Consider the following 2,290-nt stretch of genomic DNA (forward strand, 5'->3'; position numbering starts at 1 on the left):
CCCCCCCGCACCTGAGCGCCCCCTGCTGGAGCAGGGACAGGCGGCGGGTCTTGCGGATGAGCACGTCGGCGATCTGGCACATCTCGATGCTGATGAAGAACACGGTGTAGCAGGTGTACTGCTGGTACCTGCGCTGCATGAACGTCTGCGGGCACGGGGGGGCACCTCAGCAACGGGGATCAGGTGAGCGCAGGGGGCTCAGGTGAGCATGAGTGGGCACAGGAGGGCTCAGGTGAGTGCGGGGGTCCCGGGGGGGCTCAGGTGAGCACAGGGGATCCCGGGGGGGCCCAGGTGAGCACGGGGGTCCCAGGGGGGCTCAGGTGAGCGAGGGAGCTCCCTGGGTGGCTCAGGTGAGTGCGGGGGGCTCAGGTGAGCACAGGGGGCCCCAGGGGGACTCAGGTGAGCATGGGGGGCTCAGGTGAGTGCGGGAGCTCCCTGGGGGGCTCAGGTGAGCATGGGGGTCCTGGGGGGGCTCAGGTGAGCGCGGGGGGGGCCAGGGGGGGCGAGTGGGCATGGGGGGGCTCAGGTGAGCACAGCGGCTCCCAGGGGGGCTCAGGTGAGCATGAGGGTCCCCGGGGGGCTCAGGTGAGCACAGGGGCTCCCAGAGGGGCTCAGGTGAGCAGGAGGGTCCCCGGGGGGGGCTCAGGTGAGCACGGGGGCTCCCGGGGGGGACACACGCACCCACTGCTGCCCGTAGCTGTCCTGCAGCTCCTGCTCGTGCGTGTCCTCCCAGCGCGGGCGCAGCCCCAGCACCAGCAGCGGCCACCAGCCCTCCTGGGCCATCGCCACGAAGTAATCGGTGAACCCCGCGAAGGACTGGATGGCTCCTGGCACGGGGGGGACACGGGAGTGAGGGACACCCAGGGAATGGGGGATTGGGACACCCAGGGGTCAGGAAATCCAGGAATCAAGGGGATGGGACACCCAGGGAACAGGGCTCAGGAAATCCAGGGGTCAGGATAACCAGGAATCAAGGGATGGGACACCCAGGGAACAGGGGATCGAAAATCCAGGAATCAAGAGGATGGGACACTCATAGAACAGGGGATAGGAAATCCAGGGGTCAGGAAATCCAGGAATCAAGGGGATGGGACACCCAGGGAACGGGGATTTAGGACATCCAGGGACTCAGGGGTTTGGGACACTCAGGGAACAGGGGATGGGAAATCCAGGGACTCAGGGGTTTGGGACACCCAGGGACTCAGGTGCCCCGGAACCAGGGACTCAGGTGTCCCCAAGGCCTGGAGGACGAGGAGACCCGGGCGAGTGGGTTCCTGGAGCCCCCGAGGGTCCCGATGTTCGGGGACACGACTGCCCGGGGGGTCCTGGGTGTGGCCCCCCAGGTGTGGGGGGTGTCCCCAGGCCCCCGTTACCGATCTGGAAGTAGGAATAGGCCGCCAGGGGCTCGTTGACCAGCCGGTCCCGCCGCGGGTTCCGCGGCTTCAGGTGCATGATGTCGCTCTCGGCCCGTTCGTAGGCCAGGGACACCGAGGGGAACTGCGGGCAGGTGAGCCCAGGTGAGCCCAGGGGAGCCCAGGGGAGCCCAGGGGAGCCCCCAGGTGAGCCCCCAGGTGGGCCCAGGTGAGCCCCCAGGTGAGCCCAGGTGAGGCAGCAGCACTCACGATGTCGGTGCAGAGCTCGATGAAGAGGATGGTGATGCAGCCCAGGGGCAGGGGCACGCTGGCCGTGATGTAGATCAGGTACGGGGTCAGCTCGGGGATGTTCTTGGTCAGGGTGTAGGCGATCGACTTCTTCAGGTTGTCGAAGATCAGCCGCCCTGGGGGGACAAGGGCAGGTGGGACAGGTTGGGACAGGTGTCACCGGTGTCACAGGTGTCACTGGGGTGGGACAACCCCCCCAGGTGTCTGGGGACTCCCAGGTATTTTGGGGGATCCCAGGTGTTTTAGGGGGTTCTCAGGTGTTTCAGGGGAGTCCCAGGGTTTGGAGCTGATCCCAGGTGTTTGGGGAAGATTCCAGGTGTTTCAGGAGCCCTCCGGGTGTTTTACGGGGTTCTCAGGTGTTTCAGGAGCTCCCAGGTGTTTTAGGGGGTTCTCAGGTGTTTCAGGAGCCCCCCAGGTGTTTCAGGTGCCCCCCCTGCCCCACCCTGCTCGACGCCGGTGACGATGGAGGCGAAGTTGTCGTCGAGCAGGATCATGTCGGCCGCGTTCTTGGCGGCGTCGGAGCCGGCGATGCCCATGGCCACCCCGATGTCGGCCTTCTTCAGCGCCGGGGAGTCGTTCACACCGTCCCCCGTCACCGCCACGATGGCGCCCTGGGGGCAAAACGGGGA

General features: G+C 66.7%; 1 protein-coding gene across 1 annotated transcript; it reads right to left on the bottom strand.

Annotated features, from left to right (window-relative positions):
• Positions 1-4: 4 nt before the first annotated feature.
• Positions 5-2,270, bottom strand: LOC113980311 (potassium-transporting ATPase alpha chain 1-like; the record flags this gene model as incomplete). The annotated part of the gene is made up of 5 exons (XM_027707536.1): positions 2,104-2,270; positions 1,623-1,777; positions 1,374-1,497; positions 682-827; positions 5-145 (listed from the first exon to the last, which is right to left on the bottom strand). Coding segments are annotated over exons 1-5 (660 nt in total), but the record flags the coding sequence as incomplete, so codon positions are not given.
• Between the last annotated feature and the right edge of the window lie 20 nt (positions 2,271-2,290).

This window comes from Neopelma chrysocephalum, unplaced genomic scaffold (assembly GCF_003984885.1).
Source record: "Neopelma chrysocephalum unplaced genomic scaffold, ASM398488v2 Primary Assembly neopelma1_93585, whole genome shotgun sequence".
Lineage (NCBI taxonomy): Eukaryota > Metazoa > Chordata > Aves > Passeriformes > Pipridae > Neopelma > Neopelma chrysocephalum.